The 22,629-nt window shown below is 47.4% G+C and overlaps 1 protein-coding gene across 1 annotated transcript in view; it reads right to left on the bottom strand.

Annotated features, from left to right (window-relative positions):
- RASSF3 (Ras association domain family member 3) overlaps nt 1-21,595 on the bottom strand; it is a 71,111-nt gene extending 49,516 nt beyond the window's left edge. Inside the window, exon 1 of the mRNA XM_072742094.1 lies at nt 21,355-21,595. Coding sequence (XP_072598195.1) covers nt 21,355-21,465 — 111 coding nt within the window. The 5' untranslated portion in view covers nt 21,466-21,595. The remainder of the gene's footprint in view (nt 1-21,354) is intronic.
- Nucleotides 21,596-22,629: the final 1,034 nt, after the last annotated feature.

The raw sequence follows: 22,629 nt of genomic DNA, 5'->3' as shown, positions 1-22,629 counted from the left end.
CGGCCTGCCCGCTGGCCCCTGTCCCATGAGGGCAGTCCCAGCCTCGCCGCCCCACACAGGCCTTCCCCCTCCCCTCCCTCCCCACCTGCTCCACCAGGTGCCAACCCACCTGCCGCTGTCGGGACCCTCAGAGCCCTCCCACTGCAACTGGCCCATCAAGCCCTACTGACCTTCCCCAGGTTACCGCGACAGCCCCCCAGACTGTCGCCCCCCAGACGGTGGCCCTGCCAGTAGCTATCAGCGGTTGTGGATCGCACCTCACTACTTCTCCCTAAATGCTTCCTCCCTATCCAGAAAAGAAAGTCCAGAGTCCTCAGCCAGGCAAGCAAGGCCTCTAGAGCCGCCTCCCTCCCGCCTTGCACCACACCCTCAGGAGCCCTTCCCCCCTGCTCCACCCAGGGAGCCACCCAGCCCTGGGGAGCTGTGCGCCCCGCCTCTGCCTCTGCGCTCCCGCCTTCTATGCACACACCTGCGTGCACACACCTGCCTCGACTCAAGCTCCTAGTCACCACTACCTGTATCGGGTACAGGTTTTCCAGCCTGAACTCCCCCACCCCCCAGAGGAGCCACCTCCTTTCCAAGCAGTCCCCTGTCCTCCTGGGACCACGCATCACAGCATCATCCCTTCCGGAGCTGCCGAGGCTGCTGTCTGCTTCAAGGACCCCCACCTCCCATGTCCTCCAGTCCCCAGCCACTTTCCTTCTACTCAAGGGTCTCATCTAAAAAGGATGCCAGCGAGCCACCGCCTCCCTCATCGGAGGCTCCGCAGCGGGGCGGCCCCTGCACCCCACCTGAGAGGCGCCCCCAGGGCCCCCTGGCTCCCCTTCAGTGCCTGGCTTCTGTGCACGCTGCACTCGTCTTACTGACCAAGGCCCAGCTCTGGACGGGGCCCTCCCTGGGCTCCCCAATGGCACTGCCCCGCCTTCCCACCCCTCCAGCCCCCCACGGAGTTATCTCTGGGGCACACCCTGCGCGGGGCACTGCGGGGGTGGCCCCTCGCCTGGTCCTCCTCCCCCTCCCCTGGCTCCAGCACAGGCCGCAGCCGTCTCCCCAGATCCGGCCCTCCTCCTCTCCTCCTCTCATCACAACTCCGATGCCCCATGGGCAGCTCAGAGCACTATACCCGGTCCCCTCGCTCATTCATTATTAGCCCCTGGAGTCAGCACAGTGAACGCATTTCCCTCCCAGATCGGAGTTTTCTTCTGTTCCCTTTCTTCTCTATTCCCTTTCTTCCCTTCACTATCACCTCCTGAGTCACCCAAGCCAAGAAATCCAAGACTCGGAGGATCCCTGGGTGGCTCAGGGGTTTAGCACCTGCCTTCGGCCCAGGGTGTGATCCTCAGGTCCTGGAATCGAGTCCCACGTTGGGCTCCCTGCATGGAGCCTGCTTCTCCCTCTGCCTGTGTCTCTGCCTCTCTCTGTGTGTGTCTCTCACAAATGAATAAATAAAATCTTAAAAAAAAGAAACCCACGACTCACCCGTGTCCTTTCTCACCACCCCGACACCCACACATCTAGAGCTACCAAAGCCGCCCCCAGTTCACCAGTATCTGCAGCCTGGGCCTCTTCACTTTATCCCACCTCAGTAACTGGGCAGCTGCTGAGCCTGGCCAGAACTCGCTCCCGCGAGCCCTGATGGCCACAAAGCACAGATCAGTATTTTGAAGCAGCTTTTTAACTCCACGTGTCTACCTTTTTCAGTGGCATACATTATACAGCTGGGGGGAATCTATTATAGTTCAGCCCACATGTTCCCTTTTGATCACTAAAATGGTTAAGAAAAAAAAATCAGTGCCTAAATGAATGTAAGGCCTATATATAAATTCAGAGATACTTCAAATAATGTTTAAAAACGTAGCATTAATGAGTCTTGGTATCCTACTATGCCACAAAATGCTAATGTAACATTTTAGTTCACATAAGCCATTCTAATACAATACTCCTTTTCATACAGCCAGCATTTCAAATTAAAATGGACACAAAATGTGAGCAGCTACTAAACCTGCCATGTGGGCAGCCTGGGTGGCTCAGCGGGGGCAGCCTGGGTGGCTCAGCAGGGGCAGCCTGGGTGGCTCAGCAGGGGCAGCCTGGGTGGCTCAGTGGTTTAAGCGCCTGCCTTCCGCCCAGGGGGGTGATCCTGGAGTTCCAGGATCCAGTCAAGCATCAGGCTCCCTGCATGGAGCCTGCTCCTCCCTCTGCCTGTGTCTCTGCCTCTCTCTCTCTCAATGTGTGTCTATCATGAATAAATAAATAAAATCTTTAAAAATAAATAAATAAATATATCTGCCATGTGTATTATCACATCACACATTTTCCAAATCTAAAACGCACCACAGAATTTCAGGGACATGAGGACGTGCTTAATGAAAAGAACAGGAGTCACTAGAAAAATACTTTTTTAAAAAACAAAACTTCCTAAAATTGCACATTGAAGCCTGTTCCTTCTAACTAATAGCAGAAAACCTCACTCTTCACATTAAAAGGAACCATTCCACCCAGTCCATACCTTTAGAGTTACAGTGAGTCTTCCTAAATTATCCAAAATCCCTCAAGTATTTAAAAGTCCAATTTTAGGGGTCCCTGGTTGGCTCATTGGTTTAGTGCCTGCCTTTGGCCCAGCGCATGATCCTGGAGACCTGGGATCGAGTCCCACATCGAGCTCCCTGCATGGAGCCTGCTTCTCCCTCTGCCTGTGTCTCTGCCTCTCTCTCCCTCCCTCTCTCTCATGAATGAATGAATAAAATCATTTTAAAAAATAAAATAAAAGTCCAATGTTAAAAGAATATCCTTCCCTTGGGTCTTGCTGAAGTATCTCCTAAAGTCTGTATGAAATTAGAAACAGGGATTCCTGGGTGGCGCAGCAGTTTGGCGCCTGCCTTTGGCCCAGGGCGCGATCGTGGAGACCCAGGATCGAATCCCACGTCAGGCTCCCGGTGCATGGAGCCTGCTTCTCCCTCTGCCTGTGTCTCTGCCTCTCTCTCTCTCTCTCTCTATGACTATCATAAATTAAAAAAAAAAAAAAAAAATGAAATTAGAAACAGATGAAAGTTCTAAACGAATTGCTCAGATTAAAAATAACTCTTCTCAGTAAAGACAATAATGAATCCAGTTAACCATCCCACTCACAAATCATTCCATACGGAATCTCTAAAGCAAAGACCCCTAACCCTCAGGAGTTTTCATTCTTGTCAGGAAGGCGATACTTCAAGATTACCTGTAGCAATCAGAGGACAAGACACTGTAGGAAAGAAATGAGCCTTGAACTGGCCATCCATGGATCGGTGAATGGAGAGGCTGAGTGAGGCACTCTATACAGGGTGCGGGCAAGGGGACAGAAGCCTCTGGAAGCCTCACATTTGGATGTATTGTATTAGACAATAGACTCTGATGGTTTTTTTGTTTTGTTTTTTAAAGATTTTATTTGTTTATGAGACACAGAGAGAGAGAGAGAGAGATGCAGAGACACAGGCAGAGGGAGAAGCAGGCTCCATGCAGGAGACCTGATGTGGGACTCGATCCTGGGTCTCCAGGACCAGGCCCTGGGCTGAAGGCGTTGCTAAACCGCTGAGCCACCCCCGGGCTGCCCAACTCTGATGTTTTATAATAGAATTTAACTTGCTAAAAGAAATCTGGAACATTTACCTAGCAACAGTTAATGCAGACCAACTGGAATAAAAGAGACACTGGAAACAAAAGACAAAATTTAATCTTCCAAAGGAAATGAATATACTTCCTCACCCCCAAGTAGGAATGCACACCTGCCCACAAGCACTCATTCTTCAGGAAACTGCCCCCACTGCCCTAGCATTCTCCCTCAGAACAGGACTCTCATACATTCATCCTGCCCTATTTTGAGGAATGTGGCATTGCTGGTGGGCTTTCTTAAATAGTTCTTGACACTGTTTAAAGCTCCTGCAATCTAGAAGTTCAGAACATTTAAGTGTTCCCTTTGGCTTACATGAAACCCATTCTTGGCTGTCACTATACAGGGACGGATTTCATAAACCAGCCAGGACTCCCTTGATTTCTTTCCCAAGACATTTTCCCTCTTTAGGAAAAGAAATAATTCTGGGGATCCCTGGGTGGCTCAGCGGTTTAGCACCTGCCTTGGTTCCGCCAGGGGTGTGATCCTGGAGTCCCACGTCGGGCTCCCTGCATGGAGCCTGCTTCTCCCTCTGCCTGTGTCTCTGCCTCTCTCTCTCTGTGCCTCTCATGAATAAATAAATAAAATCTTAAAAAAGATTTTATCTTTGGGCGCCTAGGTGGCTCAGTCGGTTAAGCATCTGTTTTGGGCTCAGGTCATGATCCCAGGGTCCTGGGATTGAGCCCCAAGTAGGGCAGACCCCCTACAAGGTGGGGAGTCAGCTGCTCCCTCTCCCTCTAACCGTCCAGGCTGCTCATACTCTTGTTCACTCCCTCTCAAATGAATAAAAATACTCCTTAAAAAAAAAATAAAATAAAATAAAATAAATAAAATAAAAAATAAAAATACTCCTTAAAAAAAAAATCTACATATTCCACTCATTTCTCAAACACCCATGACTAACCAATTCACTTAAGTTCAACCCCACCCAACCAGATATGACCTAATGCAGCCGTTTCCAAACTCATTCATTTGGCATCTCAATACATTTCATGGAATCCCTTTCAAGACTTTTATCCCTTTTAAAACTTTCCCTCCAATCAGGTATTCAGCTCTAGAATCTATTAACCATTAACTTCCAGAGTTACTTCCTTCGGAACAAAGTACAGGCCTAGGACCCAGGTCTCCTCATCCCCAGCCCAGTGTATTTTCCATTTCACCTAAATAGCTCACTTTCACATGACACAGAATTTATTACCATTGGTTTATGATTATATCCCCTGAAATAAACATGTTCCATTGCCTTCATCCAACTTCTTTTTCTTGATTAGGATTCTGATACACATCTGATCAAATGAAAACTAGGTGATCAATTAACAACGAGGACAGGGTACCTGGCTGGCTCAGGGGAGCATGTGACTCTTGGATCTCTGGGCCGTGAGTCAGAGCCCCACATCAGACATGGAACCTACTTTAAAACAAACAAACAACCACGAGTGCCTGGCTGGCTCAGTTGGCCAAGCATGTGACTCTGGAGCATGGGGAGTTGTGAATTCGAGTCCCACAGTGGGTGCAGAAATTACTTAAAAATAAAAACTTAAAAAAAAAATCAAATGGGGCCCCTCCCTGGGTGGCTCAGGTCATGATCCTGCAGCCCCAAGATCAAAGAGACTGAGCCCACACCAGACTCTCTGGTTAGTCTGCTTCTCCCTCTCCCTCTGCCCTGCTCATTCTAATGAAATCTTTTAAAAAAACTAAATTTTTTTACAGAACAACAGACCCCACTCTATGCCCTGTGACAAGTACCACTCTACAATGAACGTATAGTGGTGAACAAGAGAGACACGTCTGCGCTTGTGAAGCTCACAGGATAACAGGAAGGCTTAAGGACCACATTTACTTGAAGCCCCCAACGCATTTGTTCCATACTGAGCTAGAACATCATCCTTCTCCAAAGCATCAGAGTGCTTCATGAACACCATTCATAAGGTAACTTAAACTTGCTGCTTAGATATAATATGTTCAGGTCCCCAAACACAAATCACTACCTTGCAGCTAAAAATAGACCTATGTGAATGAGCCAGGTGAATACATTCATTTTTCAGTAACTATCAAGTGTCATCTCCAATACGACCATAGGTTGAGAATTTATGACACAATATATATTAAGAAAACAATTTTATAGTACTCTCTAAACACGCTGGTGATGTAGTCATATTTGCAATTATAATCTAGGAGTATTTCCACACACATTACTTTACTTAACTCCTCTAGAGTAACTGTTTTAAAGATTAACAAGCTGATACTCAAGAAGGAACCTGTCCAAAGCTCCCAGATCTGGCAAATGACAAATTCGAATCCAAGATGATTTCCCAATCCACACTATCTTAGTAAAAGCTCCTACCAAATTGTTTTTAATTAATAATGCGGGGGAAGACTATTAGAAGCCATAGTTAACCTTTCTTGAGCATGCACTCACATGTGGGATTAAAGTCCTAAGTTTTTTATAAGAGTGAGGATATTTACATAAGAGTGTATCAGTAAAATTTACAGTTCAGCTAATTTACAATTCAAGCGATTAAAAATACAGCGGCGTTCAGAATATAAAGCCAGTTTTAGACAATCAATTTATTGTAAGAAACATAACCAAAAGGAAGGGGAGACTGGGGACAGAGAGGGAACAGCAAACCCCAAGAGGCTCACGTGGTCCGAAGGAAGGGGTTTCCCACCAGATTCCAACACTCATGCCAGTTTTACAGAGCATACATGATCTCTGAAGAGTTGGCCAAACAGATCACATGACAATGCCTGTGCTCACACTGTGCAGAAGCGGGCTTGTTTCCAAATTGTGGCCTTGGCAGCAGTGCTGACACGGGGTCGGGGTTGGGGGTACTGGGGCGCTGGGACCCCAGCCACTGCAATGGACAGCCGGGCAGCCCTCCCTCGCAGTGAGTGACACAGTTCACATGCATTACCTCATTTGATCTGATCTCATGAAAACCAGAAACAAAACGGTGACTAAGTCCCTAAACAATGAGCACAGGGCGATTTACACTTTCTGGAGGAAAAAGGAAAAGCCCCCAGTTAGAAGCAAAATTGTCACCAGGCCAAGCCAGCAGCCAGTCCTGCAGCCAGAGGCAGATAAGAGGGGAGAACCTGCAGCCCGGGGGGTGATCCTGGAGACCCAGGATCGAGTCCCACATCAGGCTTGTTGCATGGAGCCAGCTTCTCCCTCTGCCTGTGTCTCTGCCTCCCTCTCTCTCTCTCTCTCTCTCTCTCTCTCTCTGTGTGTCTCTATGAGTAAATAAATAAAATCTTAAAAAAAAAAAAAAGAGGGGAGAAGTTCAAAGAAAAAAAAAGGAAGTTCAAAGAAAAAGAAAAAGAAAAAAAAAAAACAAAAAAACAACAATTTGGATACCTGGGTGGCTCAGTGGTTGAGCATCTGCCTTCTGCTCAGGTCATGATCCGGGGGTTCCTGGGATCCAGCCCACATTAGGCTCCAAGCAAAGCGGGGAGCCTACTTCTCCCTCTGACTCTCCCTCTCGCTCTCTCAAATAAATCTTTTTTTAAAAAAATTAAAAAATAAGAGACGCCTGGGTGGCTCAGTTGGTTGAGCGTCTGCCTTTGGCTCAGGGCATGGTCCTGGAGTCCCAGGATCGAGTCCCCCATCAGGCTCTCCTTCAGGAGCCTGCTTCTCCCTCTGCCTGTGTCTCTCCCTCTCTCTCTGTGTGTCTCTAATGAATAAATAAATAAAATATTTTTTTAAATAAAATATTTTTTTTTAAATAAAATATTTTTTAAAAAATAAAGATTGGGATCCCTGGGTGGCGCAGCGGTTTAGCGCCTGCCTTTGGCCCAGGGCGCGATCCTGGAGACCCGGGATCGAATCCCACGTCGGGCTCCCGGTGCATGGAGCCTGCTTCTCCCTCTGCCTGTGTCTCTGCCTCTCTCTCTCTCTCTGTGACTATCATAAATAAATAAAAATTAAAAAAAAAAAAAAATTTAAAAAATAAAGATTTAAGGGCAGCCCCGGTGGCACAGCGGCTTAGTGCCGCCTGCAGCCCGGGGTCTGATCCTGGAGTCCCAGGATCGAGTCCCACGTCGGGCTCCCTGCATGGAGCCTGCTTCTTTTTCTGCCTCTATGAATAAATAAATAAAATATTTAAAAATATAAATAAAAATAAAAATTTAAAAACAACAAACACTTCACTAGTTTCTTAACCTGTACATAAACTCTTAAGTAAAAGGGCAGCACTTGGCACAGGCCAGATCATCCTCCGGGCTGCAGAGCTGGGCTGGCCTGCTTTAAGGGGAAAAAGACGTAGGTTAAGATGTTGATAGGTGGCCTCAGGCTTGGTCAGGAGACAACCACCCCTTTACTAGAAAACAAAGGAACTACAGAGAGAATCAAAGTGGCTTTTAAAAAAGGGGGGGGGGGGGGCGGGGGATGCAGCCTCCAGGAATGAAGCTTCTTCCTGAAGAGGACACTGTAGTCAATAAAACCAGAGACACACCTAACTTCGCACTACCGGTCATTCTTTGGCTCCACATCTCCCATCCATGGTCATTCAGTTCTCCACTCAGCTCAAAACTCAAATGAAGTCTGTGACCACATAGGGAAAAACCTTTTAAAAATAAATAGCTAATTTTTTCAAAAATTTTTGCTAATATTTATCACAGATTATGTGCCAGGCATTGCTGGACTTGCCCAAGACACCAGCCTGCCCGGATTTAAACCCAGGCTGCCTTACACAGCTGCTTGTCATCAATCAAGAACACACCCCCTTGTAGCCCGTAACAAAATCCAGTTCCCCTTTTTGTTTTCAATAGGCCTCGCCTCAAAAGACCAAGATCCACTGTTAATTAAAATGCTACAGAACCACCTCCAGGGAAAATGAATTTTAAGTTGGTTTGCTGATACTGGTGCTATGTTTGCCTTTTTGAAAGGTACTACTTTGCCCTACATGACCTACCTCCACTCCTCTGTACCAAATAGCAGGAATAATTATGCTTTCAGTACAGTTCCTAGAACACATTTCCCCTGCCAGACAGAGACCAACAGGACAGCCAAGGATCAAACCCCATCGGAGCGCAGCAGCAGCAGCAGCCCCACCACCGCACTCCCTCCAAAGGCCTGCACAAAGGCCAATGCTGGTCATTAGAGAAAGCAATTTTCAAACTTCAGAAAGATTTGAAAGGGCAGTAACTTCCCTCCAAAGGAAAACTGGCAAGAAAAAGCTATCCACAAGCCTGTTTAAACAAACAGAAACAGACCTTAAATGGACAAAAATAATATCATTGTTGCTTTAAACCACCTACATAATATGTACATTTTCCCACAGCTGGGAAGTCACTGACTAGTCAAGGATCCCTGAATTCACCTCTGCGATGCCATTAAAACCTGAAATCTGCTGAAGGTCTAAACCAATAAAACTGTAATTGGTTTAATTTCTCCTCTCCAAGTTCTGAGATTAGAATCGAAATAGGGGATCCCCGGGTGGCTTAGTGGTTGAGCATCTGCCTGTGGCCCAGGGCATGACCCCGGGGTCCGGGGATCAAGTTCCACATCGGCCCCCTGCGTGGAGCCTGCTTCTCCCTCTGCCTGTGTCTCTTCCTCTCTGTGTGTCTCTCATGAATAAATAAATAAAATCTTAAAAAAGAAAAATTAGAATTCAAGTAAACCAACTGCATTTTAATTCCCTTCCTTGGGAAGCTCCATCAACTGTAAAATACCGTGGAATGCTAAACTTCATTTTTAGTATTGGTATTTGTTTCCTCCTATGAAATGCATACAGCTATTCTGTTTTCTATTTTCATACAACTTTTTTGGGTTTTGGTTTGCTGCTTGAGAACTGTGATCAGATACACATAAATTTCTAGGACTTCACTGGCAAAATATCAAAAAATATTCCTTGAAACAAAAATGTATAAGAAATTTGAGTGTATTTGTTTGAGTTGCCTACAATTATGAGGACTGGGGCCCCTGGGTGGCTCTCAGTGGGTTAAGCATCTACCTGTGGCTCAGGTCATGATCTCAGTGTCCTGGGATGGAGCCCCCTCCCTATGGGCTCTCTGCTCAGTGAGGAGACTGCTTTTCCCTCTGCTCCCCACCCCCCTACTTGTGGTGTCTTAAATAAATAAATAAATCTTTAAGAAAAAAAAAAGAATATGAGGATTAAGGATGGCTCATAATCCAAAGTCAGAAATAATGCTTTACATCTCTTTAAAAGATTCATTTAATTAAAATATTCTGAACAAGGGGCACCTGGGTGGCTCAGTCCATTAAGTGGTTACTGGCTGCCTTAGGCTCAGGTCGTGATCCAGGGTCCTGGAGTGGAGCCCCAGTCCTCAGCAGGGAGTCTGCTCCTCTCCCCTTCCCTCCCTCTCAAAAAAAATAAATAAAAATGTTAAAAATAAAATATTAACAAGAAAAAAAATTAAATGAGGGCAAACCAGGAGTTAATCAGATTATAAAAGATTAAACAAAAAATTTTCGACATAGGCAAGGCTTAAAGTAGACGGCAATGCCAGATTCCATCTAATTGCAAGGTTTCAACAAAAGACAGTAAGCTTGTAAGTAAACAGTATAAAAATCCTCTTTGTAGGTAGAGTTTTTAGTTTGTCCTACAACCCTTTTTTCAATACCTAGTGTGTTTATCAAACAGGTTCCTCTGAATTCTATCGGGTGGCTGGAAAACTGGCACTAAATTTACTGAAATTCAAAGATAAGCAGGCATGTTCCGGCATTTTTTTTTTTTCTTAACATGGTTAGTAACAAAACACATTATCCAGCTCCCACCCTCTGTATTCCACGGTGTATTCTTAGGACACTGATGCTTTCTTAGTAATGCCTTTCCTGTGTCATAATTACAGGAGTAAGGCAAGTTTTCTTTGCTCCAAGTTTCAGTGATGTCAGCCTGAGACACACTCTAAAGTATTTCAAAATGCCAGAATATGTAATGTCCCTTTGGAACAAACAGGGCAAGTCAAAAATAACCTGAAGTTTAGCTGACCGCAAAAAAAAAAAAGGAGAACCAGCTACCCAGCTAAATATGCACAGGGCTCAAGAACTGTGCTCTCGGGAGACTTCCTGCCCACCTCGAGTGGTCAAAGGCCATGAACAATGCTCAGAGCAAGAGGAAGAGCCACTCAGAAGTACAGAAAGACATTAAATTTACTGTTAAAGGAATACAAATTAAATAAAAATAAGGTGCCTTTACAAAGTTTTTCCTCTATGTTTTTTTTTTTTAAGTATACTGTAGGCCCACTGTGAGGCTTGAACTCGTGAACCAAGAGTGGCATGCTCTGTGGACTGAGCCGGCCAGGCGCCCCAGTGTTCCCTCTATTTTAATGACTATACCCAGTGGAGCTAAGGGCACAACAAACTAGTTATGCCACCTTCAGCCCAGGGCGTGATCCTGGAGACCCAGGATTGTGTCCCATGTCGGTCTCCTTGCCTGGAGCCTGCTTCTCCCTCTGCCTCTGTCATGAATAAATAAATAAAGTCTTTAAAAAAAAAAAATCTTAAAAAAAATTGCCATGCCATCCCTGCCAAGCAAAATTCCATTTTGTACATCTATCCTGAAAAGCTAAAATTTCAGGAAAGGATGGAAAAGGTTTCTCGTTCATAATGTTCACCAAATTGTTATGTATAGGAGCAAAAAAAAAAAAAAAAATCAAACAAAAAACCAGCAACATTTCAGTTTTCCAATATTTGGAAAATAATGCCCGTTCAATAAAATACAAGGCAGGCTTGAAAAGGATATCTGTGCTAGCTGAAATCATTCAGCAAGAGCTCATAATTTTTTTAAAAGATTTTACCTATTTATTCATGAGAGAGACAGAGAGAGAGGCAGAGACACAGGCAGAGGGAGAAGCAGGCTCCACACAGGGACCCCGACGGGACTCGATCCCAGGACCCCAGGATCATGCCCTTAGCTGAAGGGTGACACTCAACCGCTGAGCCACCCAGGTGTCCCAAGAGCTCATAATTCTAAGTTTAAATAGCAAGATTCAAATTTGTTGGGGCCGAATTTCTTAAAAAACTAAAAATATAATTACCATATGATTCAGCAATGCCACCTGTGGGTTTATACCTGGAAGAGCTGAAAGCAGGGTCTCTAAGAGTTACCTGCATACCCATGTTCATCACAGCTTTATTCACAACAGCCAGGAGGTGGACGCACCCAAATATCTGCTGACTGATGAATGGATGAGCAAAATGTGGCATATACACACATACAGTGGAATATTCCACTCAAGGAAGTATCTATCACATGCCACAGCATGAACCTTAATGATCTTGCACTAAGTGAAGTAGCTGGTCACAAAAAGATCAAAATACTGTATGATTTCCCTTATATGAGAGATCTAGAATAGTCATAAGCATAGAAACAGAAAACAAAATGCTGATTTCCCAGAGTATTTGCAGGGGAAGGGATCCCAGTTTACCGGAGACAAGAGTTTCAGTTTCCAAGATGAAAAAGTTCTGGCAATTGGAGACATAACAATGTAAAGGTACTTAACACTACTGAATGCTTAAAATTGTTAACAAAACTGTTTAATGGCAAATTTTAGGTTAGGTGTATTTTAACACAATTTTTCAAATGGGATTTAAAAACTCAGTATGATTATATGTACAAAAAAGACAAGAGAGGGGCACCTGGTTGGCTCCATCCATACAGCATGCGACTCCTTATCTCGGGGTCGTGAGTGTAAGCCCCACATTGGGTGTAGAAATTACTCTAAAAAATAGACAAATAGGGCAGCCCTGGTGGCTCAGTGGTTTAGCATCCGCCTTCAGCCCAGGATGTGATCCTGGGGACCCGGGATTGAGTCCCACGTCGGGCTCCCTGCATGGAGCCTGCTTCTCCCTCCACCTGTGTCTCTGCCTCTCTCTGTCTCTCTCATGAGTAAATAAATAGAATCTTAAAAATATATATATATATAGACAAATGAAAAAACTATGAAACAATTCTACAAAATAGTATTTGGAATAGGACAGTAAGATATTGGACCATTTTCCCAAAAATTATATGATGCAATTTTTATAGTACTCTTATTATCAAAAAAGCATACTGCTATAGGGACCCATAAAATCTTAACACATTTCCAGTAAAAATGACATGCTTGGGATCCCTGGGTGGTGCAGCGGTTTGGCGCCTGCCTTTGGCCCAGGGTGCAATCCTGGAGACCCGGGATCGAATCCCACGTCGGGCTCCTGGTGCATGGAGCCTGCTTCTCCCTCTGCCTATGTCTCTGCATCTCTCTCTCTGTGTGACTATCATAAATAAAAATTAATTAATTAAATTTAAAAATGACATGCTTATGAAAAATTATTTTTAGGGCAGCCCTGATGGCACAGCGGTTTAGTACCACCTGCAGCCTGGGGTGTGATCCTGGAGACCCAAGATCGAGTCCCACCTTGGGCTCCCTGCATGGAGCCTGCTTCTCCCTCTGCCTGTATCTCTGCCTCTCTCTCGCTCTCTCTGAATGAATAAATAAATATATCTTTAAAAAAAAGAAAAATTATTTTTAAAAAAGAATTTTATTTATTCATGAGAGACAAAGAGAGAGGCAGAGACACAGGCAAAGGGAGAAGCAGGCTCCATGCAGGGAGCCCGACGTGGGACTCGATACCCAGACCCCGGGATCACATCCTGGGCCAAAGGCAGACGCTCAACCGCTGAGCCACCGAGTGTCCCAGACATTTTTTCTTTTTTTGGCTATACAAAACAAAGATGGGAGCCAAATTTTGGACTAAGATCTTGTTCTTTACATGGATGAGAAATGACCTATACAGACTACTAGAGAGAGAGAGAGAGAGAGAGAGAGAGAATGAGCAATAGGAGGGGCAGAGGCAGAAGCAAACTCCCCGCCGAGCAGGGACTCAATCCCAGCACCCTGGGATCATGACCTGAGCTGAAGGCAGACACTTACCTGATTGAGCCATCCAGGTGCCCCTAAATCTTTTTTAAATATTTAATTTTTAGTAACCTCTACACTTAACATGGGGCTCAAACTTACAACCCCAAGGATCAAGAGTCACATGCTCCACTGACATAGCCCACCAGGTGCCCCGAGACTTACAAAGTAAACAGCAGGTTTCTGTTTTGTTCACCAAAACCCCAGCATCAGCCTAGTATATTGAGAACATACCATATACATGGAAATGAATTTAGAAAAACCACCTTCGCGATTTTAACACACACTTTGCCTAAACCACATTAATTTCATGAAAAACACCTTGCTGACTGCTTTCTCAACCTCTCAAACCCAGATCTTCTCAATCTATCCTTCTGGTCTCCAATTCCCAAATTCATCTTTCCTCCTCTAATTATCTCACTGTTCAGCATCTGGGAAAAGAACTGAGTGCTGCAATATATAATTAGTAAATTATTCTTAGCTGACTGAATCATGTAGCAGCAGTTAGCAATTACAGTCCATAAAATGTGGATCAACTCTTGTTTTAATATTCTATGAAGTAATAACCCCCATCCTCTGTAAACTCAAGGCAGAGTTGCAGTCTGAAATACCATTAGGGCAGTTTTATCCTATCAGCTCATGTATCAGAAAAAAGAGAACTTCCCCACACACAGGTTTCACAACCTCAAAATGATGGTATGCATGACCCAAGATAGGGTGAAAAACTATTCCCAACAGTAAAGGGCAAGTTCCCCTTCACGCAGAGAAATCTTCCCAGAGTGCAAACCCATCTGCAGCCACTGCAGGAGGATGGAGATCGAAACCCCTGGCAAAAAAAAAAAAAGAAAAAAGAAAAAAAGAAAGAAACCCCTGTCAAGAATAGCTGCTCCACTTTAGCAAACAGCACTGTCCAGCAGAAAACAGAATGTGGGCCACAGAGATAAAGTTTAAATTTTCCAGTAGCCATGTTAAAAAACAAACAGGTAAAAATTAATTTTATTTAACTCGGAATATCCCAAATATTATTTCAACACGTAAGCAATATTAAACAATCACTATGATTTTTCTTTTAAGATTTTATCTATTTGCAGAGAGAGAGAACACAAGCAGGGGTAGTAGCAGACAGGTGGAGAGAGAGAAGCAGGATCCACCCCGTTTTCCACCCCCAACCCCTCAGCAGAGCGGGGAGCCTGATGCGGGACTCGATCCCAGGACCCTGGGATCATGACCTGAGCTGAAGGCAGAAGCTTGACCAACTGAGCCACCCAGGGCCCTCACTGTGATATATTAATATTCTCTTTTTCTTTCTCTTGGAAATCCAGTGTAGTTCATACTTCCAGCACCTCTCAATTCAGGGCAGCCACATTTCAAGTGCTCAACAGCTGCAGGAGGCCAGTAACTACTGGACAGTCCAGTTTTGGAATGATGGTCACTTCTAGTGCTGCGCGAGCGGCACAGTCGGTTAAGCATCCTACTCTTGGTTTCAGCTCAGGTCATCATTTCATGGGTCCTGAGATCCAGCTGCATTCTCAGCAGGGAGTCTGCTTGAAGATCCTCTCCCCTTACCCCTCACCCACTTGTACGTGGGCTCTCACACACCGCTCTCTAAAATAAATAAGTAAATCTAGAATGGTGGGCTCTTTTATTCGTAATATTTTTACACGCATATCACATGTCAATCATCTTTTATGAGCTCAGGCATCTTTCCTACTGCATATCTGGCCCTCTCCATTAAAAAAAAAAAAAATTACCAAGTAACCAAAAACCATTTGACTAGCCACTGATAGCCAAACCAGAAGTATTAAGAAAACAAACCTCATTTGAAAAAGTTTGGTAAACCCTGGTTAGTGGTATTCATATTAACTCTGTTTAATGCATTTCATATCCTCATGGATGACGAGGTTTCTGTTGGAACACAATCATCTATAGTTTCTGGACAGTTGTCAACAGGAAAATGTGACTTGTTTTACAGGGATACACTTCTCAGTAAACCTTTCCATCTAAACAGATGTACAGCTTTTACCACATTTTACACCATAGAGGTGTTCCCTGAAAAACTGTCAACAGCTACAAGTTTCCTTTGCACTAAAGGAGCAGCTCTGTGAAAAAAAAAAAAAAGAGAGATATTCTATTTGCTAGCTTTTAAAAAATATTACTAAATTGGGGGCACCTGGCTGGCTCAGTCGGTGGAGCATGTGACTCTTGATCTCTCTGCTACCTCCTTCCCCCACCCCCGACTTATGTGCTTGCTCTCTCAAATAAAAATCTTTTAAAAATAAATAAAATCTTAAAAAATAAATTGCACTTTCCCTCCATAGCAAAAATGTTTGTAAAATAAATTCAATAAATTATTGAATAAATGAATGATGGGCTTTCTTAAAATAAGGGGGAAAATATATGAAGTGAATTTTGCCTAAATTAATAACATTTATTAACAATAGCATCTGTTTTTTAAAGGACTACTAATGTGTAAGATACTGTGAAAGCTATGGTCTACTTGGGAGAGAGGGAAAAATTGTGTACATTTGTGTATAAAGGAAAACTCATGGTAGCAAGTACTGTGACTTCCAACCAAAATCAGCAGGCTTTCATTCCTTCGGGCACCTACGAAGCATTGAGCATTTCTTTTATGTCCTCGGTGAATATGGCAGTCTCGGTCCCCATTGAACCAAACATATTATAATTTTTACTATGAAAAGAGAGAGCAGGAGCTCCTGGGTGGCTCAGTGGTTGAGCATCTGCCTTGGGCCCAGAGCATGATCCCGGGGTTTTGGGATCAAGTCCCACCCCACAGGGAGCCTGCTTCTCCCTCTGCCTGTGTCTCTGCCAATCTCTCAATGTCCCTCATAAATAAAGAAATAAAATCTTTAAAAACAAAAACCAGGGACTATATCACCAAAAGACAGCTACCTATGTGGGCAGCTGGGGGTAGGCAAGAGCTGGTGCGCAGGGCTGAATCGGGGACCATGCCACAGTACAAATCACTTAGTCTGCCTTGGTTTTTTTTCTCCCAGAAAATGAATGTTTACAAGTATGACATGCACTGTCTGCCAAAGGAAGTCTAAAAAGAATAAGCACATTATTGGATATTTTTAGCTTTTCTTTTCATAAATGTTTTGTGTCACTGCTTTCTAAATAATTCCAAATCTTGCAAGTTGGCCAGAAGAAATGGGGTAGAGCATGTATTGTTCATAGAAGAAGGGACTAATTTTCTCTTGAAATTGAGTTAAAGGAATGTCTTTGTGAGTCCTGCGCAAACAAACACAAAATTCCAGTGGATTAATATGTACCGTGTAAGAACAGAATTTATCAGACATGGAGATGAAATGGGCAGATCACCGGGCACCAGGCAAAAGGACTGGTGGGAATGTTTGTATTTGACAATATAGGGATTAAAAATTAGTGCAAGAGTTAGTACAGCCAAAAATCTTTGAGGTTGTAAACCATTATTCTTTTACACACACACACACCTGTGACTTATCACCAAAGCCTCTAATGGACACACGGAATAAAACAGTGCAACTCATTACTGTTGATTCTAGCAGAACCAAACAGCAAGTTAGAAAAATATTTAAATTATAAGGAGAGTAATCACAGGGCGAACTGGAGACCTGCTATGTGAAGTCTCACAGGCCTGCCTTATTAAACAATTCTTCAGTATAACTTTTTTAGAAGTGTGAGTGGCTCGGAGACAATTTTAAGACTTCTTGACTATTCTGCTAAAGCAAAAAATGTCTCATTTCCTTATTCCTATTAACTCATGGTACCATTACTTAACTACCCAAGACTCAGGAAGAAAAGTGTTTACCATAGCTTTGGGGTAAGATTATGCCCCAACAGACGACATTAAATAATTTTGGCCCATTTCTACTCTTGGAAGTCTGAATGTGTAGAAAAGGAGAATTATGAGTTACAGAACCACCCACATTCTTGGTCCTGCATAAAACAGCAGCAGTGAATTCACAAGCGTGAATTATGGACACTTTAATGAATATATATGCAGATTGGGGGGGGTCAGCATTTTAAGGAACTCCTGAATTAGAAATGTCCATATTTGCAAAGAGAAAATCAAATTTTAAAATTTGGGGGTGGGGGGCTGCCTGGGTGGCTCAGTTGGTTAGGCGTCTGACTCCTTGATTTGGGCTCAGGGCTGGGAGATAGAGCCCCTGGGGACTTCCGCTCTGGGCAAGGAGCCTGCTTAAGATTCTATCCCTCAGCCCCCCTCTGTTTGCACACACACATCTGCACACATGGGCGCGGGCACACACACACGTGTTTTCTCTCAAAAAAAAAAAAAAAGAAAAAAACACGTGGCTGAGAATTAAAAAGGAAAAGTGTGTGGGCCCTTTGGTGGGGTCCTTTTACTGAAAGGCCTCACCTTTCAGTAAGTTAATTTTCCAGGGGGTTCTTGGAAGAATCACAAGACAAGAATTCAGGTACATCTGAAAACCTGTAATACGCCAATTATTATCAAGCCAGGAAAGCATGCATTCATACAACTAATAATCACTGAGCAGTCACTGTGTGTCTGGTACCAATGGAGGCCCAAGGTACAGCAATAAACAGGACTTCCAAACTGCCACAAAAAGACCACCTCTCATTCCGGTTTATATCCTCCAGGCAGGTTTTTAGGCCTTTTCCCTTTTTTTTTTTTTTTAAGAGGGTACCAACATAAGGGAGATAACAATAACATTTTCTTTATATTCATATGATTTTTGTTTTTGTTGGACAGAAATTGGGCTAAGTTCCTTTGCCTGGCAAGAGAAGAAAAGAGATTCCTCATCCCCCACCCCTTTTTTCTCCATCCTAGATTTACCACAAACATCTTGCTTTCTATCTTGCTTTCTAGGACTACTTTCAGAAGTCCTAGAAACTGAATTTTCCTTGCTTTTTCACCAGGTGGTAAGCACCCCCCAAAAAATTACTATGATCAATAATAAACCTTATGACATCTCCACCTCTCTAGAGAAAGGAGAGGGGATCCCTTGGGTGGCTCAGCAGTTTAGCGCCTGCCTTTGGCCGGGGGCGTGATCCTGGAGTCCCAGGATGGAGTCCTGTGTCAGGCTCCCCACATGGAGACTGCTTCTGCCTCCCCCCCCTCTCTCTATCATGAATGCATAAATAAAATCTTTAAAAAAAGAAAAAGAGAAAGGATAAATTTCACCTTATGCTGTCAGAAATGCTTATCTTATTATAATCACCAGCATAATAAAATGAATAAGGCAGGGCACCTGGCTGGCTCATGATCTCAGAGTCACAAGTTCAAGCCCCACTGGGGTAGAGATTACTTAAAATAATGATAAAAAGAAAATAAATAAAACAGGCATATCTATTAGCTTAGGTAAGAGAAGTGTTCTATACTTAGAATGTCTGCTTTTAAATTTGCAAGTTTTATACTTCTTTAATTCACAAATCTTATCAAGAATTTAATGCGCTCATTCAGTCACTTTAACCAAAGTGCCCACAAAAATTCAGTTTCAAATACTTCTGCCACCTGGCAATTAAGTCCTGTAACTCAGTACTTTGCGTTATTATGTTAGGAGGGGTAATACACAGGCCAGAAAGCTTTGGAATATACGGAACAAGCCCTTTAAGCTAAGAACTAGGTCTTGCTGTCCTGATTTTCACCACAATCCTTGAGAAAATATTACTGTTAGACCTATTCTAAAAGCTAAACAGGTAACATTATTTACTCGGATCCCTGGGTGGCGCAGCGGTTTGGCGCCTGCCTTTGGCCCAGGGCGCGATCCTGGAGACCCCGGATCGAATCCCACATCAGGCTCCCGGTGCATGGAGCCTGCTTCTCCCTCCGCCTGTGTCTCTGCCTCTCTCTCTCTCTCTTTGACTATCATAAATAAATTAAAAAAAAAAAAAGCAGTACTTTAAAAAAAAAAAATAAAGATGCTAGATTAGTGAGCAGAAACACTGTATATGTAAATGCAAAAAAAGAGATGTTTTTTACTTTTCAAAGCCCTACAACATTCTCACACAATTTTTTTTTTTTTTTTTTTTTTATGGAACACCCCATACCTGGAGAATCTGAGAACTAGCAAGTTTTCTGGAGGAGAGCCACCTCTGGAACCCACTTCAAACTAGCACAGCCACCTCGGTCAAGTTCTAGTCAAAAGGTGACAGCAGTGTAACCGGCAGGAGAAAATACAAAGGAGAGAAGAGCAAGACAGGGGAGGAAGCCAAGAAAGAAAAAGCCAAGCGAAAGACACACAAGGAAAAGCAATTCTTCCCTAACCAACAGACACGAAACCGTATTTCTGCCTTCTAAGCCTCAGAGCAAACTCACGCTGTTAAAAGACGCCCTACTGAAAGATCAAGAATCAGCTATGAACCGAATGTTTGCAGATACTCCTTGTAAAATTCAAACGATGAAACCCTAAAAGCAAAAGGGCTTGGAAGCGAAACCTTTGGGCAGAATAAAAGGCCACGAGGGTGGCCTCCCACGATGGGATCAGTGTCTTTTTTTTTTTTTTTTTAATTTTCAGGCATTCTTTTTAAGATTTTGTTTCTTATTTATTCAAGAGAGACCCAGAGAAAGAGAGAGAGAGGCAGAGACCCAGGCAGTGGGAGAAGCAGGCTCCCTGCAGGGAGCCCGACGTGGGACTCGATCTCTGGACTCCAGGATCAGGCCCTGGGCCAAAGGCAGGGGCTCGACCTCTGAGCCACCCAGGCGTCCCTATCGGTGTCCTTCTAAGAGGAAGAGGCTGGCCCTCTCCCCACGGGCCAGCCCTTGCTTCACCGCCAGCAGCAGCCGCCTCCAAGCAGGAAGCCCAGGCAGGAAGGGGCCCTCGCCCAGACCCCAGCAGCCGGCCGGGCCCCCGGATCCATCTGCAGCCCCCGGCTCTGCGGCGGGTCACAGCGCCCGGCTACGGCCCCGCAGCCCTAACTTAGCGACCGCAGAGGGCGGCCCAGCGCCCCAGCCCCCCGGACTAGGGCCGCAGCACCCGCGCCCTGGACGGCGCCCCCGCCTCCGGCTTTGGGACTGAAGACGGTGAAAACACTAGCATTTCCGAATCCTAAAAAAAGAAACTTGACCTCAGAAAGCGGTTGGGGGGTGGGGGGTGGGGGGCGGGGAATCCCTGGGTGGCTCAGCGGCTTGGCCCAGGGCAGGATCCTGGGGTCCCGGCACCGAGTCCCACACCGGGCTCCCGGCATGGAGCCTGCTTCTCCTGTGTCTCCCTTTCTGTGTCTCTTATGAATAAATAAATAAAAAGAAATCTAAAAAAAAAAAACTTTCTGAAGTCTCCCAATTTGGGGACGCCCGGGGGGCTCAGCGGTTGAGCATCTGCCCCCGGCCCAGGGCGTGACCCTGGAGACCCGGGATGGAGTCCCACACCGGCTCCCCGCAGGGGGCCTGCTTCTCTCTTTCTGTGTCTCTCATGAATAAGTAAATTAAATATTTTTTTAAAAAGCAAGAAAGCGGCTAAGGTTCAAAGGAGTGGCGAGGAAGCCCCGGCGCTACTGCGCCCCGCGGCCCCAGGCCCCGCTCCGGTCCCGGGAGCACGTCCGCCGGCAGGGCTGGGGCGCGCGTGGGGGCGCCCGGGGGAGGCTCCGGGCCGGCGGGGCCGCCGCCGCCAGCCCCCCGCCCCGGCCCCTCCGAGCCGCGCTGCCTCCAAAAAAGGAAGACGCCGGCCTCGCGCCGCGCTCCCGCCGCCGGTGGCCCCCGGCCCCGACCCCCGCCCCGGCCCCGGCCCCGGCCCCGGCCCCGGGCCCCCACGTGCGCGGCCTCCGGGCGCGACCCCGGGCCCCGGCGGCCGCCCCCGCCCCGCCCTGCCCTGCCCGCGGCAGCCCCGGCGGCCCTCGGGAGCGGGGTCCCCGCCGCGCGGGCCACTCACTTGCTGGCCGGCGCGGGGCTTGCCCTGGGGCGCCCTGCGGAAGAAGGAGGTCCTGGCGGTGAAGAAGAAGTCCTCGGCGTCCTCCTCCAGGCTGCTGTAGCCGCTGCTCATGCTGCTGCCGCCGCCGCGCGCCGGCCGCCGCCCCGGGGCGCAGGCGGCCAAGGCAGGGGGTGCCGCGCCCGCCCGCCCGCCGCCACCCCCGGGCCGCCGTCCCGCTGCAGCTGCGGCCGCCGCTCACTCCGCCGCCCGCCCCGGGCCGCCGCCTCCGCCCCGGCCCGGGTCCCCGCCCTGGCCACCCGCCCCGGCCACCCGCCCCGGCCCCGCCCCCGGCCCGCCCCGCCCCGGGGGCCCCTCCCCCCGGGTGCCCTCTTCTCCCCCCGGGGTGCCCCTCCCCTCCCCGGTGACCCTTCTCCCCCCGGGGTGCCCCTCCCCCTGGAGTGCCCCTTCTCCCCCCGGGTGCCCCTCCCCGGGTGCCCCCTTCTCCTCCCGGGGTGCCCCTCCCCGGGTGCCCCCTTCTCCCCCCGGGGTGCCCCTCCCCGGGTGCCCCCTTCTCCTCCCGGGGTGCTCCACCCCCCGGGTGCCCCCTTCTCCCCCCGGGGTGCCCCTCCCCGGGTGCCCCCTTCTCCACCGGGGTGCCCCTCCCCTCCCCGGGTGCCCCCTTCTCCCCCCGGGGTGCCCCTCCCCTCCTCGGGTGCCCCCTTCTCCCCCAGGGGTGCCCCTCCCCGGGTGCCCCCCTTCTCCCCCCGGGGTGCCCCTCCCCTCCCCGGGTGCCGCTTCTCCCCCCGGGGTGCCCCTCCCCGGGTGCCCCCTTCTCCACCGGGGTGCCCCTCCCCTCCCCGGGTGCCCCCTTCTCCCCCCGGGGTGCCCCTCCCCTCCTCGGGTGCCCCCTTCTCCCCCCGGGGTGCCCCTCCCCTCCCCGGGTGCCGCTTCTCCCCCCGGGGTGCCCCTCCCGGGTGCCCCCTTCTCCCCCCGGGGTGCCCCTCCCCGGGTGCCCCCTTCTCCACCGGGGTGCCCCTCCCCTCCCCGGGTGCCCCCTTCTCCCCCCGGGGTGCCCCTCCCCTCCTCGGGTGCCCCCTTCTCCCCCAGGGGTGCCCCTCCCCGGGTGCCCCCCTTCTCCCCCCGGGGTGCCCCTCCCCTCCCCGGGTGCCGCTTCTCCCCCCGGGGTGCCCCTCCCCGGGTGCCCCCTTCTCCACCGGGGTGCCCCTCCCCTCCCCGGGTGCCCCCTTCTCCCCCCGGGGTGCCCCTCCCCTCCTCGGGTGCCCCCTTCTCCCCCCG

Source organism: Vulpes vulpes, chromosome 16 (assembly GCF_048418805.1).
Source record: "Vulpes vulpes isolate BD-2025 chromosome 16, VulVul3, whole genome shotgun sequence".
In the NCBI taxonomy this organism is placed as follows: domain Eukaryota; kingdom Metazoa; phylum Chordata; class Mammalia; order Carnivora; family Canidae; genus Vulpes; species Vulpes vulpes.
The sequence above is the reverse complement of the archived record's forward strand: the minus strand, read 5'-3'. Positions and strand labels throughout refer to the sequence as shown.